The 16,442-nt window shown below is 39.8% G+C and overlaps 1 protein-coding gene across 7 annotated transcripts in view; it reads left to right on the plus strand.

Moving 5' to 3' along the window:
• Positions 1–16,442, plus strand: part of ENAH (ENAH, actin regulator) — a 108,200-nt gene that overhangs the window by 38,456 nt on the left and 53,302 nt on the right. For all 7 annotated transcript variants that reach the window (XM_025048503.1, XM_025048502.1, XM_025048505.1 and 4 more), the window contains exon 2: positions 13,954–14,119. In XM_025048503.1, coding sequence (XP_024904271.1) covers positions 13,954–14,119 — 166 coding nt within the window. The remainder of the gene's footprint in view (positions 1–13,953; positions 14,120–16,442) is intronic.

The raw sequence follows: 16,442 nt of genomic DNA on the forward strand, positions 1-16,442 counted from the left end.
CCTTATTTTGTTAGGAGTTAGAATGAGTGTGACCAACTACTCATATCAAGATATATTTCAGTAAATCAAAGTCAGTTTCAGACTTCGTCTGATTAAAATCAATTGGCTAGTGGAAATATTTAGTTCGAATCTTTATGCCATGATTAATTTGGTAGTTTTGAGATTGAGTTCCTCCTAAGCTTCGTTCAGATAGATTGACATTGTATGTGTTGAGGTTGATTTGCGTTTTCTATATGCATATTATTCCTTAATTGTATCAACTCCGTATGTTTATTTAGCACATGTATAGTTCCTAACCTTCAATGATTATGCTTTTAGCAAAGATGTCTATAAAAGAATGAGAGATTTTCCCACTGACTTCAAATACAAAATTGCATATTCCGTAGGGGGTGATCTTTAATAAAAAAAAAAGTTTAAAAAGATGAAAATAGTGGTTGTCCACATTTCATGCTGGGCATTGTAATCCATTTGCTCATTTGACATTCATCAAATACTTGAATATGCTTCAAATAGGAACACTGTGGGTAGAGGTGGTACAGTTCTCTACACTAGGACGTGCACTGCCTAAGAAACAAGTCGTCGGAATACGGTGAGAGCCAGGCTGGGGTAGGAGGACACCTGCAGTTCTGTGGCGCTTGCAGACCATCCTGGGGGAGTGGCGTGGGGAGAGGCCAGTTCGAGAGGATGGCTCGGATGTGACCTGTGTGAGATACAGATTGAACAGTAACAGTTATGACCTCAGGACAGAGAACGCTTTCTGGATGGACATTCGGGAATAGCATGAATAAAGGAGTGAAGAGAAGAGAGACCGTTGGCCCAGTGGGAACAACAAGATTTAGTAGATCGTAGTGGTGTGATTTCATTGACGCAGTCCCAGAAATGGAGACTTTGTGCAGTGCTTGAAGATGTCCTCCCTCAAAACAAAGCGATCGCATTTGCTTACTTTTACAACCGTTTAACTTAAACTTCGAATCTAGCAATGGGCCAGAGAAGCAACGTAGTATTTCTGCATTTCTGGCCTCACCTCAACTTCTGTAGCGTGCACGCTCATTTCAGCTTTTTAAAGTAGATTGAAAAGAGAATTTTTGCGGCTGATACCATGTGAGAATAGTAGGTGTACTCAAGGCCCGTTAATTTGGTTTCTTCTTCAGCAGGTTCTAGCAAACAGTTTTTTCTCTGCCAGCAACCATTGATTGCTAATAACCACTCTGTTGACATTATTATAAAAATTATAGCACTAAGGCCTTCTAGTCAAGCAGCTTTTAAAAAATGTCATAATTACCATTATACCTTGTTTGAACATATTGTAGAACTACAAGACAAGAAATTCCAAAATTTCTTGAATGTCATGCAGTTCGTATTTGGCTGAGGATGAATGATAAAAGTAGGCCGCTGTTTTTCAGATTATGGCCCGTAAGTCCCTTTGATTATGCTGTGCTATAATTACTTCCTGAACACACTGCCTGAGTGTGTGAACAAAACATCGTATGCTCGTGATTCCTAAATCACTCTTCGCTTTCATCACATTTATTCTCTCGTCAGTGACACTCGACTGCTGACTTTCCGTCCGTACATACGCGTTCTTCCACCCGCCAGTGCCTGCGTTAGGTTTGGCGTTCACGGTGAAATTTGGGCCTCCTCTTATAGCACTTACAGCACTCGTTGGTACTTCCCTCTTCTCAAACTGGGGTGCCTGTACCCCTCTGCGGGACACACTGTGGCACATATGTGGAGCATCAATTTTACTGAAAGACGTTTGGGGAGAGCATCGTATTAAAACAGCATGTGTCATGGAGTGAATTGCAAAATACTCATTGCATTTTAATATGAAACGTGATGCTGCTAAGAAATTTGTTTTCCGTAGGCTCCGCAGGGCTCCTGGCCTTCTTTAGGGTGTGTGTGCCATCTCATACAATCTTTAGATACTTTTCCTGGATTTTTGTTTCATGATAATCGTCGTAGTCCAGTCCTCGGACCTAAATAAAGTATGCTGACCTCATTTGATTTAGCTAATTTGTGCTAAGGGGAATCTGGTATGTCATATTTAGGGGCTGAATTCCCGGTCTGTGTGGAAGAACTATATATGGAGAAAGAGGAGAGAAATATGCTTTCCCAGCTGTAGTGGACAGACTGTCAGGACAGAATTTCACAACTCATGAAGTAGTTTTGAGCAGGAGTTGGCAACTGGTGAATGTTGACTGTCGTTGCCAAGCTATATAAATATCTGGTCTGGAACCACTAATGTCCAAGAAATACTCTTGGAAAATTAAGGGTTTCATTAGGATAATAGGAAAACCAGGCTTTCCTCAAGTGGCTATTTTTAAGCATGAGAAGCATCAGTTTATAATTGATTTAGTTGGACTAAGTATCCAACGTACCTGAATATCTTATTCATATATATTTTACTTTAAGTTGACTTTTAATTCAGATATTAAAAATGAACAAAAAGCAAATTCTTAGGACTTGAAAGGTCCATGATCCTTTTAAGTCACATGGAGTCATTTGAAACAAGAAGTTAGAATTGTTTTCCAGTCCCGTGGAGATGTGCTAAGCAACAGCCATTTGTAGCAGTGTACCTTCCAAGGCCATTTCAAGGCCATTGTGAATTCCCAGACCCATAAATAACCACCGTGGCCTGTAACAGCCACCAGATTAAATGGGTACCCAGGGGCGAGTGGGAATGCAGAAAGCCCCATCGGCATGCAGGTGACAGGGAGGCGGTCAAGCTCGCTGTCACACACCGGGCTGGCGGAGTAGGCACTTCGGCCCTTGTGCCCGCTCTGCCAGCCTGGTGAGTGAGAGTCAGGTGACACCACCCATGCCGTGGATCTTCAGGTTTGTTGTCAGCTCCTCAGGTGTTACGGATGCACCGTAGTTGTTTGGTAGTGTTGTTCCATTTGTGATTCTGGAACCCCATTTACCAAAATGTTAGCGAAATCAGTGGAAATCTTAAGTCTGTGTTGTAAAAGGTCCCAATTAATATTTACTGGAGTCTCCTCTGTAGAAATAGGAGGTTGTTATATTTTCTAGGTAATAGGATGCCATCTCTGTTCAGGAAGTGCTGGTTATGGGGCTTCTAGCTGGAGAGGGTGGGGGTAGGAAGGCTGCTTCGGAGGCCCCTATAGAAATGCAGGGAGGAAACAGTGCGTTAGTGCAGTGGCTGGCGGTGGGCAGATGGAGGGGGTAGCTGTGGAGACTTGGGTGATGGAATTGCCACGGCTTGATGACTGACTGGGGGTGACTGCAGAGGAGCAGGCTAATGAGCCGTGCTCAGGTTTCTAGCTGGGGCCAAACAGTAGGGATTTCGGTATCCTTCACCCGGGATGGGAACTAGGGAGGGAGGAGCAGATGAGGTGACGGAGGGAAATAGGTTGCATTATGAGGTAGATTTGTGATGTTTAGGTAGAAATACATATCGAGGCAGTTGTCTAAGTGGGTTTGGAGCTTAGGGGAGAAGTATGGGCAGTAACTCTAAGCTTGGGTGGTGGCAGTGGTTTGTGTTTTGAGTGGCGGAGGGAGGGGATTAGTCACTACACTGCTTGGCAAACTGATTGTTTTCATGTGCACATTGTTTCTCAGCCTATTCAGTTGAAATTTTTAGAGTTCTCGTTTGAGTGAATGTGGAGCAATAAAACATGTCAGTCTTTTATCTTTCCTTTTTGTTAATGAGGATATAAAAAAAGTATGATATTACATAATTTTTATTATGGATATGAAGTCTGTGCTTAATTAGCTCCTTTATAGAGAAGGCTGCACAGGAATGAACACTTGTTAACTCACCCTGCCCCCCAACCCAGCAGTTCATTATTAAAAATTTCAAACATACAGAAGAGTTGCAAGAATTATTCAGTGAAAACCCATAAACCCACAGTCTTGAGTCCCCATTCACGTTTTACTATACTCGCTTTGTCACATGTTAACCATATATATTTTTCATTTATTTTGATTGCATTTCAAAAAAATAAGTTATAGTTTTCAGCCTATTTCCTAGGCATTTCAGTACGTATATCATTAAGCGGGGCTCAGTATATAATTTTTTTCTTTCGTGGTAAAATATGTAGAGTGAAAGACACAGATCTTTGGGTGAGCTTCGGAAGACGCACACACCCATGTAAGCCAAACATCTTTCAAGACGGAACAGTCCAGGGCAACGGTAAAGTTTTCAGAAGCCCCTTCCCATGGCATCCTCACTTCCCCATGGACAACCACTGTTCTGATTTATATCCTCCATCAGTTAGTATTTCCTGTTTCAGAACTTTATCAAATAGGAATCCTAAAGTACCTACTCTCAGGTATGCCTCCCTCATAGAATAGAGTTTTTGCACAGGTCCCTGAGCCAGTGTTCAGGTCCCCCCACCAGAGTGTCTTTTTCTTTCTCATCTTTAGATTGGATAATTTCTATTGATAATGTCGTCGAGTTCATAAATTCATTCCTCTGCTACCTCCATTCTTCTGTTAAGCTCATCCAAAGGATTTTTCATCTTAATAATAAAGAAAAATATGTTTTTCAATAGTAGACTTTACAAAAGGCATTTAAAATTTTTCTCTGGTATTTCCATTATGAGCATATTTTTTTTTTATATGATTGATCACAGTTACAGTAGCTGCTTTCAAGTCCAGCATTGCATCATCTTTATGTCGTGGTCGGACTCCATTAACTTCCTTTTCTCTTGAGAATGCTGAGTAATTTTCAGTTGTATTCTGGACATTGTAAATATGGTGATGGAGCCTTTGAATTCTGTTATGGTGCTCTGAAGATTGTTGATGCTTTTGTTATAGCAGGCAAATAACTCGGGTGGACTTACACTGCAAAATCTGTCTCTTGGGCACAGGTCAAATTTTAGTTCAGTTCTTTTAGCCTTTTAGTTAGGTTGCTTAGAAAGTACCCTACACATGCAGGGTTCAGGGGTCATCAAGAGATTTAGGCAGTTTATACAGAGAATTTAACCTCTGTCCCTAAAATGCTTCCCACATATTTTGCTTTCATGTAATTCTTTGAAGAAGGTTGAGATTCTATTTGAAGGAAACTTTTCTCTGAAATACTAATTTTATCCATGTATTTTGTACTGCCACCTTCAGAAAAAGGTGTGATAGTCTAGACAGGGTTTTGTTAATAGTGTATGATATTTTCTCTAGTGAAAGCTTCAGAAGAACCCTTGCTTATTTCTATAAGAACATCAATTTCAGCAAATACACAACTTCCCTTCTCTTAGCTTCAAATTAAATATAACAAAGTACAATGTGGGAATAATAGACAACTTAGGAGGAGGTAATTTTGTGGAACTAATAGAATTGTTCGGCAGATTCTGACTCTCTTTTTCAAACGGTGGTCACGAGTCCAGGCTCTGAAGCAGATTGGCTGCTTGGGATCCCATTTCTGCCACTTTCCATAGGATGTTCTTGGTCAGATTAATTCACTGTATCTCAATTTCCTGTCTATAAAATGGGAATATTAACAAGTATCTACTAAATAAGATTGTTGAATAAATGAGTTAATAAAGGCAAAGCATATGGAACAGTGTATTATATTTGTATTAGTACTTATTTTTATTATTAACGTCATTATTGCCATCACAGCACTAGCTCGGTAATTACCTATGCCACTTAATTGTCTCTGGGTTTTAGGTCTTTCATAATATAAAGAGATTTGGATTCTTTATGGCTATGACTAACTGGGTATATATCTGTCTGTACTAGTTACTCTGGATCGTACTCCATTAATACATTTTCCCTCATTGATTTTGTTATGACTTTTGTTAAGCAATACTTGGAAAAGATAGGCTCCAGAGATATTTATGGACAGTTTTAGAGTGCAGTCTTCTGAAACCGTTGATTTTAATTTTCAAAAAAATAACGTTGGCTTTATTTTTGTTAACTAGTCTGTCTCATGGGCAGGGCAGGAGAGCCTGAGTTCATCTGTGCTCCTCAGCAGCAAGCCGGGCCTCCTTCCGAGGGTGCCCAGCCCGAGCCGCACGGGTGAGGCCAGTGCCCATCCTCGGTGTTTTCAGTCTCACTCGTTTCTTAATATCTCTTTTTACTTTCTGCCCAATATTTGACTTTCTTTTCTCTCTACAAACTCTTATAAATTCCACCCCCTTTTTTTTTTCCCCTCTTTTTGTGGCTCTAAGAACACTGAAATGGTACATTTTCATTTTCTTTATTATTTCTCTCCGGGTATATCGTTGGCAGAGGCAGGTTCTTTTCGTTGGCCAAGTCACGTTTATAGAATGTGCACATTCTATTCTTATTCAAGTAAGAGGTATTCATAATTGAAGTCAAATAGTACCATAAAGATTTTTTTAAAAAAGATTTCTCATTTTTCATATACACACATGACTGTATGTAGTAAGTACCTCCTTTAAGGTACTTTTTCTACTTATTATTTAACCTAATGATTTAAGAGACTTTTTTCAATTTACAGGATAACCCAACAGATTTGCTGAAATGTTTTCTGAAACGTATTATCTTCTTTAGATACACTGATTATTTTCTTTGGTGACTGTGCATCAGTTGCTATACTAGATTGCATTTGTACTTTGCACATGAATATAGACGCTGTGGGGTAAAGAGTTTAGTAGTGACATCAATATTTCTACTATTTTTACCTTTTTTTTTTTTTAAATACCTTTAAGTATTTCTTAGAGAGATGAATGATATGTAACTGCGTGGTCTTTACAGGAAATTTTGCCTTTTTACATATTTGGAGCTGCTGCCTCCCAGACGGTCTTCTTGCCGTGCTGAAAATCAGTTTGTTTGCTGCCGTTATTCGTGTCTGCTGTTCGTCAGTGGCATTCACAGTGTTTTTTTTTGTATCCCTCAATCAGCAAGCCATGTCAGCGCCTGATTGTTATTAGCAAACAGCTTCCCCCCACCCCAGTTCTTAGCAAGTTTTTTTGTTTTTTGTTTCGGTAGAATATAAAAGGAGAAAAGCTATGTCACAGTTCATAAATGTGCCCTATAGGAGAAGCCCTGGGATCTAATGTGATCTGTACCGATGATTTTGGTTAATTGGACTAGTTAAAGTTTGGTGTCCATGACGTATACCTTTAAATATTTTAGTTTACTCTATAACATATGTGTTCATTCTGTAGCCTTTTTCTGTAAAGTTTTTAGTGTTAGTCTGGTGACGAGGGTTCTGCATTATTTTTCTTTCCTAAAGAATGCCTATCTTTTATCTTCAGAGTTTCAGTTTTCATTTCTTTAAAGTGAAGAGAGAACTTAGACACAGGCGAAGCATTCTGAGTGTAGTATAGCATTCTGCTTGACTCGTTTGTGCCCCCCACCCCATTTTTTGTATACGTCTCAGTTTTTTAGTGACTCACCTTGATAAAACTTTCCAGAACGTTCAACTTAGTATCATAGAATTTCTATATAGTCACATTGTATCAGTTTATATAATATTTTAAAAATCCAGTGCAAGTACAATTGAATGAATATTTGCAGTCACAGACACAGCTGACTCTGGGTAAGTGCTGGGTGCAGAGGACTAGGTTACTAGCTCTGGGCATCTGTGTGCTCATGGTACGTTTTATAGACAGAGGAGAGGATTTGATGGATAGTCCATTTGGGCATTAGAAGTCAGAAAAGGGAGCCTTCACTGGCATGTGTTGGGGCTCTTACAGTTTACAGATTTTTACCTTTTACAGTTAATTTCTCACTACCTTTCAAGTCACTAACAAATCTTAATTAGGAGAAACGAAAAGATACAATGCTAACCCTTCAGGGGCTTAACATCTGATGTTGGTGGAGAGATGATATGCATAGTGTATTGTGAGAACACAGAATGAGTCCCAGTTTTGGGCGGGGAGGGGAAAAGCTTTCAAGAGGATGTGACACTTGTGTCTGTATTTTGAAGGACAGTCAATGTTAGGCAGAAGGTATTTGGGAAGGAGATGTCCAGTTGGGTCAGGTAGCGGAGAGGCACGTGCAAAGGTGTGGGTGGATGGATACCTGGGCAGGTGACTGCTGTCGAGGTAGAGTTTTAAACCATTTGGAACATTGATGTGCCCGCAGCAGTAGGATGGTGGAATGGCATCTGGCACACATTACATGCTGCACGTATGTGAAAGGAGGACAGAATGAATGTCAGAGACAGAGGCCAGATCATGAGCAGGTATGGCATCACTGTGACTGCTGTCGTGGTGGAGTTCTAAACCATTTGGAACATTGATGTGCCCCCAGCAGTAGGATGGTGGAATGGCGTCTGGCACACATTACATGCTGCACGTATGTGAAAAGAAGACAGAATGAATGTCAGAGACAGAGGCCAGATCATGGTGACCTTGGATGCCAAGCTTCGAAGCCAGAGTTTGCTCTCTAGAAGCATGGGGAGGAGGAAGCAACGTCAGAATTGCCAGCTGGAAGACTGTTGACACAATCCGGTTGAGGAACTGGGGAGGGTCCACGTGAAGTTTTTGAACGCTGTGAGCAGAGAGTGCTCATGAGTTCGAAAGCTTTAGGAAGTAGAGTTGGCAGGCCTGGTGGCCGAGTCATGGCCGCTTCAAGGCTGGGAGGACTCTGGAGTGACTCTCTCACCCTCTGAGAGTCACCCTCTGAAAAAGACTCTGTGACTTTTCTAGTATTTAACACAACGCAGGATATGATATTTATTGTTTGCTTTCCTATTTGAGGAAAATACATGTTGATTATTCCTGATCAAATGCACAATCTTTCATAACTGAGATGGCCTAGTTCAGTTTTTCTAGGAGCTGTGGAGTATAGGTACGAGCAATACTTGTGGAATTGAGTTGAAATTGAACATTGTGTTTACTTGCAGCCTCTTTAATGATTCAAATGTGATAAAATTGCAGGCTTAAGCAAAAAAATTGACATCAGAATAAGATGGAAATCCTCTCTTTAAAGTTCTCAACTTTTTTGTGTAATTTCTTAGTATTTTATCCTCTGAATAACTGACATGTTAGTTTGCGGAATGACTCAGTGTCATAACAGACAGGGTGCTAATTCTCTGCTTTGGGTAAACTCTGAGGGGTTGGTCGTAGAGTGGAGGTGATTGTATGGACCCTGGTAACTAACCACAGACTAGGCTCCATGTTGCATGTTGAGGACTCGAAGATGAAACGACACCTTTCTCTTTCAAAGATGGTGAAGACACGTTTATATGTATATAAAAATAAGTGACTTGAGACTGTGACTTTCGGCAGCGCTATATACTTTACAGCACGTCACAGACTGCTTTAGGAGTATCCAGAAAATGTGAGGTGACATCTGTAAATTTTCTCCTGCCTTTGCTGTCCCCCCGTTCCGCTCCCCTTCCACCTGGGTACTGGCAGTCTCGTCTGCTGCGCTTCCCGCGTGCACCCCGTATGCGCCCCTCTCCTGTTTCTAGTCGGATTCAAGTCTCACCATACGCACATCTCACACGTCACGCTTCCATCCTCGATTCCCATGCCTCTTTCCCGAGTCCCTTCTCCACGTGGTACCTGGAGTCACGTTCCCTTAGAGCCCTCGAGTGGCATCCCAGTGCACTCGGAGTTCAATCCCAGCTCCTACCTGTGGCTCAGATGTTAGCTCCTCAGACAGCCATCCCGGCCTAAAGGGTCATGAATGCTGTGGGGACTCGGGGGAGCAATCAGTTCTGGCCTTGGGGAAAGAGAAATTTAACAGAGATCTGGTTCTTTGTAAGTAGGATTTTGTTAGACAAAATTATGGACTGAACAAGCGTTTAAAGAGTGCCTACTATGTGCTAGGTAGTCATAGTTGTGCTTTCTTTGGCAAGTAATGATGACTGTGAGTGGTTATCTTTGAAAGGAAGTTGCTATATTCAGAAATGAATTCCTTGACAAAGTCACAAAGTTATGAAGTGTTGTCATGGTTTCTATACTTAAAAAAATCCCACCTGTCTCTAGCCATCCAATGACATCTTTTATTTTAAAATACCGAAGTGAACATCAGGAAGATTAACTGTGTTGTCTGTGTATACCAACTGCAGTTGATAAAGTGACATTTTTGTTTGTAACTAATTTAGTGCCTGATCTTCACAAAACTATAATTTAGCGATTTACTAATTTCATCCTTTGTGTAGTTCTTCAGAATGTTGAAGGCTTTGACCAGGTTTTCATTTTGAGTCTTTTTGTAATGCAGGTAGAATGATAGTGTAAAGATTATAACATTTTTGTCTTTTTTTGCCGTGCTCCTTTAGATCTCTTTATTTTTTGACTCCGTAACTGTGGTTCTTAAGTCTTGCCTTCCTTCCACGTTCTTTTCTCTGAAAAACTGCGCATGTGCGTACAATTTCACGTAATAAATAGCATTTCAGAAATTTACTCGTCGATTTTTCTCAGCTAAAAATCCTCTTAGAGAAAGCTGGAGATTCCTCTCAGAAGAACCTCTGAGCCGACCCTGCCAATGCTCTCTATTGCTCGTCTGTACTCAGGTGTATAGGCAGTCGTGTTGTGACTCAGGCCGGTCGTGCGTTAAAGCAGACCTTTGTGTTTCACTGGACCAGGGAGAAATGGGGGGGCGGGGGGAAAGCCAGTGTAGAGAACTGTATAGAAAGCTAGTTATTACATTTACAGTCTATTATGTTGTCCTTACTTTGAGATTTTGAAGTTCCAAAATATCCTTATTTTAATAAGTTATGGCGATCCCTCCTCCAGCCCCAATAGCCTACCTAACAAGTAGGCCAAAATATTGTCAACCAATTCTATATTGATTCATGCAATCTGTGTTTGAAGTTCATGGGTCTGTGAAATCCAAAACTGGGTACCATCGGCTGCTTTTGTGCACGCTCGTGATTGGAGTTGGTGTCTTGAATAGTTTTCTCCTCACATCAACATCCAGTTCTATTTTTCCACACCAACTGGGTGTCCAACAGTTCAATTCGGTTGTGACACTGTCTGGAGTTAGCACAGACCCCACAGGTTAAGGGCTCAGTCCCTCCAGACTGCCCCCACTTTAGATGCCAGCTGCCAGGGAGTACCTCACCTACACTGATGCCTGGCTGGCTATAGATTCAGGGGTTCCCACGACACCCCTTCAGGTTTGATAATTTACTGGAACGACTCCTAGAACTTCGGAAAGTACTTTATTTACCATTACTGGTTTATTATAAAGGGAACAGCCAGATGAAGAGGGCAAGGTCTGGGACAGGCGCAGAGCTTCCGTGCCCTCTTCGGATTTGCCACCCCACCAGCACCCCCGTGTGAGCTTGTTTGAGTGTTCTTATGGAGGTTTCACATTACGTAGACGTGATTGATGAAATCATTGGCCATTGGTGAGTGAATCAATTTCTGGCCCTTCTTCCCTCCCCAGAGCTGGGGGATGGGGTGGGACAGAACATTTCAGCCTTCTGATCCTGGCTTGGTATTTCCAGCAACCAGCCCCCATCCTGAAGCCTGGCGTCATTACCACAGAATGTCTGTTTCTGATAAGGAAAGGTCCTCAGATGTGGGAAGGAATGGAAGGACTTGACTTGAATTTGTCACTCAGAACCCCAGCAGGCAGTGCCATCTCTTCCTGGCATGGCCTTGATGTGGCTTCTCTGAGTGCCCGATGTCATCTAGGACTGCGAGGTCATTCAGGCTTAACCTGTCTGCCCCTTCACAGCTTCCCACATAACCCACATGGCTGTTGCTGCTTCTCCAGCAGCAGCTCAGCTCTTCCCACATCTTAGTTTTCTTCAACCTTGGCTTTTCCAGATGCTTCTTGGCTTTGTTTAGAGTTGGATTTGTATCCTTAAGATCTCATTTTGAGGATTTCTTTTCATCTTCGTTAGAAAACTAATTAACTTAATTTTTTTTTTTTTTTGCATTTTTGATCTTTCTTGGCTACTTTGATTTGTTCATTTGGCGATGTCTGTTTCTGTGGTTATAGCTTTCCCAGGGAAAGTGAAGTGACCAGGCATTTGATTGTTTACTAAGTGATTTGTATATTAATCACTAACTAGTCAAAGCTGTTTGGTTAACTGTGCTTCCTTATTCAGAACGCTTCCAGCAACCCACTGTATAGCAACAGGGAGAAAAAAGGCGGGAGAAGAAGGTGGGACATTCTAACTCCTGGTTTTAGATTTTCTGTATATTTTTTTAACATTTTTTTTAAGCGTGGAATGGCCTGATGTACAAAATAGGAGTTCAGCTATCGCTTTAGCTTGTATGATCTCACTGGGGCTTTCTTGAAGAGACATTATTTCTTGAACCACGAGAATCATATTGTCTGTTCAAAAATATTAATTTTTGAAAACTGGAAAATACTGTTCCGTAGTGATTTATAAATTCGTTTATTGAATTACTTACAATTAGTGGTAAATTTGTTTCTTGGATTGTGTGCTGTAAGAGGCACTTTGCTTTAGCTCGTTTCATGTAATCTGCCTATAGGGTTATGTAAATGTTGTCACTCAAGTATTTCTGTTGTGAGTGATGAAGAGATTTCAACTGCTATGCTGACAAATGTTCTGTAATCAAGCTTTTAAAAATAATTCAAACTTTAGTCATTGGCTTGTTTCCCGCGCCCCCCTCCCCCCCCCAGAACTATGCTACTAAAAAATTTCTGTGCAGCATCAAAATTTAGGCTATCGCTGGGTTTATTTTACTGTTTGTGCTGCTCAAATATGTTACAAGTTAGTGTTTGTACACTTTCTCTCATGGAGAATTATAAATCTTTGTAGCCTCAGTGTTCTGAAGCCATGTTACTGCTCCTCAGCACTGTCACCTCTTAGGTCTCCCATGAATCTTCTGTCATCAAGTCGCATGACGGGTCAAGTAAAACACATACGTACACTGTTGAGAGATGGGGCAGAAGCGTTTTAAATGGGAAGCATGAAAGTGACTTTTTGTTTCTGAGGATATTGGAAAAGAACCTGCATAATTTACTGTTTAAAATCTTCGAGGCTAAAGTTGGTGGCGGGGAGCAGGGCTTTCGTTAACGATGAGGCTGGGTGGGCTACTGGGCAGCATCTCCATTAACTGCGGCTCCCACATCAGATGGGTCTTTTCTGTGGGGATTGGGTTCTTTCAGTTGGGTTAATGGATAGTCAGCATCGAGTTGATGTACCTGTTTTCTTCTGTCCACTTTTGGTCCTTGATTTTTTAGAAATAAAATATGGTATGAAATAAAGTAAAGTTCACATCAGTCTTTTTTTCCCCCCAGTAGTATAATAGAATTTTTGAAAGATGAAACTAGTACTTAATATGAAATTAAGATCATCTCTCCTCATTTTATGTATTTGCGTATCTCAGTCTTGGTAATAAATAATTTGAGATGAAGCTGAAATTTAAAGATATCCTGGAGTTGCTCTTTTCTTTAATATTTGTCTGTGAAGATTAGCATTAAAATCTAGAAGAATCCCTAGGAAGCATCTCATTTTACTTTTTCATTTTTAAATGAAGAAATCTGCAATATAGGGTGGGACCTTGCCCCAATGGAATCTGAAGCTGAGTCATATTGCTATCCATCGATGGTTAGTGACCACTCCCTGTCTCAGGGGCAGATAGAGTTTAGCAGAGTTTAGCATATAGACCTTGAAGCAAGCCTGATGATAAAAATAATTTTATCAGTAGAGAAGGGAATCACAAACGGGTCACCAGTATTATAAACACATTTATCATTAACCAAGTGGTGATTAATTTATACTTGTAGTTTTATTCAGTTTAATGAATGTATTAGATACTCAAATTTAAAAGAATACATTTTTCGTGTTGCTCATGTCAGTGTTCTTCATGCGTCCTGAGCTCTTTCGGGCCCCTTGTCACACTTCATTTTTTTATCCATCTTTCCCATGCAGCTGTACCCATAAGGGCAGGAAGCTTATGTCTGGTTCACTGTTGTTTCCAGGAAAGCATTAATTGTTGACTGCTGGGTTGGCTAACTGAGTTATGTGGCTCTGTGGGAAACAGCATATTTTAAATATCTTAAGCTTGCTTGCTTGCTTGCTTGCTTATTTATCTATTTATTTATTTATTTATTTGTTTGTTTATTTATTTATTTTTCTTTAAACAGCGAACAGAGTATCTGTCAGGCAAGAGCTGCTGTGATGGTTTATGATGATGCCAATAAGAAGTGGGTGCCAGCTGGTGGCTCAACTGGGTTCAGCCGAGTTCACATATATCACCACACAGGCAACAACACCTTCAGAGTGGTGGGCAGGAAGATTCAGGACCATCAGGTAAGGGTCTGTTCAGTTCTTAAAGTCATCTTGTATTACAAAAAGGCTTAGCACATGCAGTAAAATACAGTAGTGCTTTAAAACTATAGCCAAAATAGTATCCATGGAGGAAAACAGTACTGATGCATAGTCCTAAAAGTATCTAAATGTTGGCAAAAAAGAAGACAGATATTTAAAAATAACTAGAAAACTGTTCAAGTCAGGAATTTTCCTTATGAAACACTGAAATTTTTATTCATGAGTAAACTATCCTATGATTTCTAGTTTTTGACAAATGGAGCAGTCTTAAAATGTTTGGAAATTTGAAAACGTTTCTAAATAATTCATGACACTAAGATGAAATTATGAAGATTTAGAAAAAAGTACTTGGATCTGAATGACAAGGTATTACATATAGAAACTGTCGGACATCTAAGCTGTGGACAAATCTTAATGGCATATAATGAGCTTAACCCAAAGAAAGCAGAAGGAAATAAAAAATAAAAGAAGAAAATAATTAAATAAAAATAAATAGAAATTTTTAACACGTATTTGCCCTACTGAATATAAAAATTGGCAGAATCAAGCAAAAAAAATTACAAATAAACACTATTAGCATTGGAAAAGAGACATCACTGTGTTATAAGGAAATATATTTTGTAAGATAATATGAATAGCTTTATGCCAATAAATGGACCATTTTGTAGAAAAATATAACTTACCAAAACTAGTAGAATAGAAAAACGCAGACCTGCAATCATAAAATATATCAATAGTTAATAATCTACCCCCAAATTTTTAAAAATGGAGGGAATCCAGAGCATTTCCAAACGAAATCTAAAAATCTTCAAAATACTACCTGTTTTATGCAAACCATTGTAAAGAATAGTATTTTATGAGGCTGGTCTAATTTTGATATCTAAAACATAGAAAAGTTCGAGAGAGGAAAATTATAACCAGTCTCTGTTATGAACATTGACACATCTAGAAGTCCTCAATAAGAGATTAGTGATCGATGCAGGGACGTATATGAAAAAGAAAACGACCACCTCTTGACCAAATTCGGTTTATCTCCCTCTATCTCAGTCACTAAAGATAGTTTAACATTAGATAACCTGGTAATGTAACTTACCAGAAGAAAACCTACACGAAACGAGATTCGGGAAAAGCATTTAATAAAATTAAAATCCGCACGTAATAATTTTCATCACGTTTGGCATAAAAATAAATCGTCTTAAGCTAATAAGGATTAGTAATATAAACAATACAGTAAGCATCTTACAGGACAGGGCAATGGTGAGTTTCCATTCAACTCGGGAATAAGTAAGTTGAGATTTCAGCTTTCATCACTTTTAGCATCACAATTTAGCATTGCGAAGGAGGTAACTGGGTGATGTGAAGATGAAAAAAATAGGAGCTTTCAGGATCAAAAAAGAAGAAACAGCAGATTTTATACACCAGTGATGTAATTGTCTGCATAAAAATCCCTAAAGTATCTGCAAATGAAATATTAGAACTAACAAGATTGTTCAGCAAGGTTGCTGGATCAGTATAGAAAAGTTAATAGCAGTTTTGTATATCCCCCAGGCCATGACTTGGGACCCAGACGTCTCAAGCCCTGGGAAGAGGTTCGACTCAGAATTAGACTGGCCTTTGTAGGAACTGAAACCTAGCCTTTTCAGTCACTTTTGGATTAAGGTTATTTGAGATTCTTAGTTTCCCTAGCTGTTTGCCAGAAGCAAATGTAAATTTTTCCTGGAAAAATACAGCATCATCGTAGGCCTCAAAGTTTTTATACAGTTGTTCATACACAGTGCCTGGCACTCAATCGAAGTACCCGGGCACACAAGGAGATGACAGGAGCTGCTGCTATTGGAGATAAGTTTTTGTAAAATCCTTGTATTGTTGAGGGAAAGGTAAAAATATCAGTTTTTGTCTTGGATCTGTTTAAGATGCCTGTCATAATCTCATGGCAACCGCTAAAACAATAGTAAAAATATTTAACTAGCAAGCTAATAGAAGGGATAATTATAGTAAACTCTAAAAGAAGGTATGGTAGATTTAGATCCACATTTATATATAACTTACATTAAATGTAAGTGAACACTCCAATAAACCCATTTCCCGTTTGCCCGGAGAATACTCACCAGCAGAGCTTCGGCTGCAGTGTTTACCCCGAGATAACTCGCGGATTACAGTCCGAACCTCACCGTCAGAGTTTACCATGAAAGAGTTTCCTTTTATTGTTATTTTTGCATTGCTCTAGTATATCGATAATCTTTGGAAACAAATGACATCATTCTGTTTATAGTGTTCTGTTTTTAGAAGTGGTATTTTCATTTAC

The sequence above is a fragment of the Pteropus alecto genome, unplaced genomic scaffold (genome assembly GCF_000325575.1).
Source record: "Pteropus alecto unplaced genomic scaffold, ASM32557v1 scaffold115, whole genome shotgun sequence".
Taxonomy (NCBI): domain Eukaryota; kingdom Metazoa; phylum Chordata; class Mammalia; order Chiroptera; family Pteropodidae; genus Pteropus; species Pteropus alecto.